General features: G+C 19.5%; 1 protein-coding gene across 7 annotated transcripts in view; it reads left to right on the top strand.

Annotated features, from left to right (window-relative positions):
• Positions 1 to 1555, top strand: part of LOC102672132 (cholinephosphotransferase 1) — a 12593-nt gene extending 11038 nt beyond the window's left edge. For all 7 annotated transcript variants that reach the window (XM_006609118.1, XM_006609117.2, XM_006609115.1 and 4 more), the window contains one exon: positions 1149 to 1555. In XM_006609118.1, the coding sequence (XP_006609181.1) occupies positions 1149 to 1225 (77 nt within the window). In that variant the 3' untranslated portion in view covers positions 1226 to 1555. The remainder of the gene's footprint in view (positions 1 to 1148) is intronic.
• Positions 1556 to 2189: the final 634 nt, after the last annotated feature.

Raw genomic sequence — 2189 nt, 5'->3', positions numbered from 1 at the left:
TTATATTATTAATATTAATTAATAATATAATATTAATATTATAAATTATATATTATAAATTATATTATAAATTAATATTAATTAATATTATTAATATTAATATTAATATTAATATTCATTTTAATTTATATATTATTTTATAAATGTTATGAAAATATTTTCTTTTTGTATAAATTATTGACTATAAATAGTAAGCCAAAACAAATTATTCTATAAGATATTCCTATAATTCAATATTAAATATTCGAAGAATTGATATTTTTTTAATTTTTTATTTATGATATAATTTTTTTTTATTTGATTTTTAATTTTATTTTGTTTCTATTTAATTTAATAAATAGTTAATTATTATTAAAATTATTAATTTAATAAATAGTTTATCAAATATTTAGAATAATACGAAATATATATAAATATTATGAGGTACGTAACAAAGCAAGTAAAGAATTAATAGCATGTAAAGATAGCATTTTGCATGATTGTGCTTATTTTTTGGTTTTAACAAACATGTTTAATATGTTGTATTTAAAAATTATATTTCAACGTGTACAAATTATTTTTATCATAAAACGTACAAAAAAAAATCAAAAAAAGATTTTTGGATACGGTCGTTGATTGATACATATATATAAAACATATATAAAACAATATCAAATGAAAAGAAGAATTTGGCAACTATATAATTTTAATGCATCTTGTTGAAAATATAAAATGATTATAATAATTTTTTTTATAAATATTATAATTGCCAACTTTTGATTAGTATTAATAATAATGCGTGATCTGTTACATAAATGGGTATACATAATATTACATAAATATTTATCTGATGTTAAATAGAATTATATATACTATCTATAATATATTACTCAAGTATGTGCGAATGACATAATAATTCAGAAAACTTTCAGAATTTTGATATTTATTTTTTTCTTATCGTTAATCGTGTAATCATATTTCTAATTATACAAACCAAATGCACTAAATATTTAAAAAAATTTTTTTTAAATTGCTTTTATGATAAATAATATTTCATAATAAATAAATGTATAATAGAATTATTAAAATTCATATTCTAATAAGATATTCGCACATGCCGTTCGTTAATGTTTTTATTTTTTTGTATGCATGAATAGTTTTGTTCACAGTTCGAACGATGGTGGAACGAGAGCCTCTATTAGACGAGGATTATCATCATGGATCTGATACTACTCTCGATATATGACGGTTGAAAAAATATTCGTTAGCGTAAATAAGTTATATCGCAAAACAGGATTGCGTAAAACTCTTTTTGTAGCTCTTATGATTCTTTTTCTCAATCAAAAAGTACAAGTACAACATTATCTACGATAAAAATCATAATAGAGATATATCATTAAAGTAACAAAAATGTGTGATTTCTGTGGTTTAATTTTTTATAAAGATATTGAATTCGATTAGAGAAAAGATCATAAATGACATGATAAATGAAAAAGTTTACTTGTATAGTAGCGAAATAGAGAAAGATGTTTAAAAGAGGGTTTTGCGTTGCCCTTTTTTGGCAGCGTAGAAAAAATTAAAAAAGAAGAATTTTAATTCTATCGATATATTTTGCGTTATACGAGACTGGTCAATTGAAATTTTTTCGAAAAAAAAAAAAAAAGTAGATAAGTAAGATCCCGTAATAGTTCCATAAAGGAACACTATGAAGTACAATTTCGTTACCGGTAATTATACAACGAAAGACTCATAGTTANATTGAAAACATTTAGAGATTTTTATTTTATAAAGAAATGAAAATAGAATCGTTTTTTTAAAGGACAAAAAAAATATAGAATGAAAGAAATTGAAAAAAAATATATATAGAATAAATATATATGTAATATATAATATATGTAAAAAAATCTTTAATTTCTTCAAGAGATTGAAAATTAATATTTTTTAATATTGCAAAATTAATATTGAATAGTTATGTATTAATTATAGCATAATACAAAGCGAATATTGTTAATTTTTGTCGGTTTTACGACGATCTTCAGTTTTTAACAGAATTTGTATTATTTCTTATCTTTGATAATAGTTTAATTATTTGAATAAAATTTAAAAAGTCACAAACGATAGGAAATATAAATAAAGAGAATAATAGAAATAATTTTGTACTGAAAAACAATTAATTACATTTTTTTCTCGAGATTTAATTTTAATTTAAT

The sequence above is a fragment of the Apis dorsata genome, unplaced genomic scaffold, assembly GCF_000469605.1.
Source record: "Apis dorsata unplaced genomic scaffold, Apis dorsata 1.3 scaffold_52, whole genome shotgun sequence".
Classification (NCBI taxonomy): Eukaryota; Metazoa; Arthropoda; class Insecta; order Hymenoptera; family Apidae; genus Apis; species Apis dorsata.
This window is presented reverse-complemented; position numbering and strand designations above follow the sequence as displayed.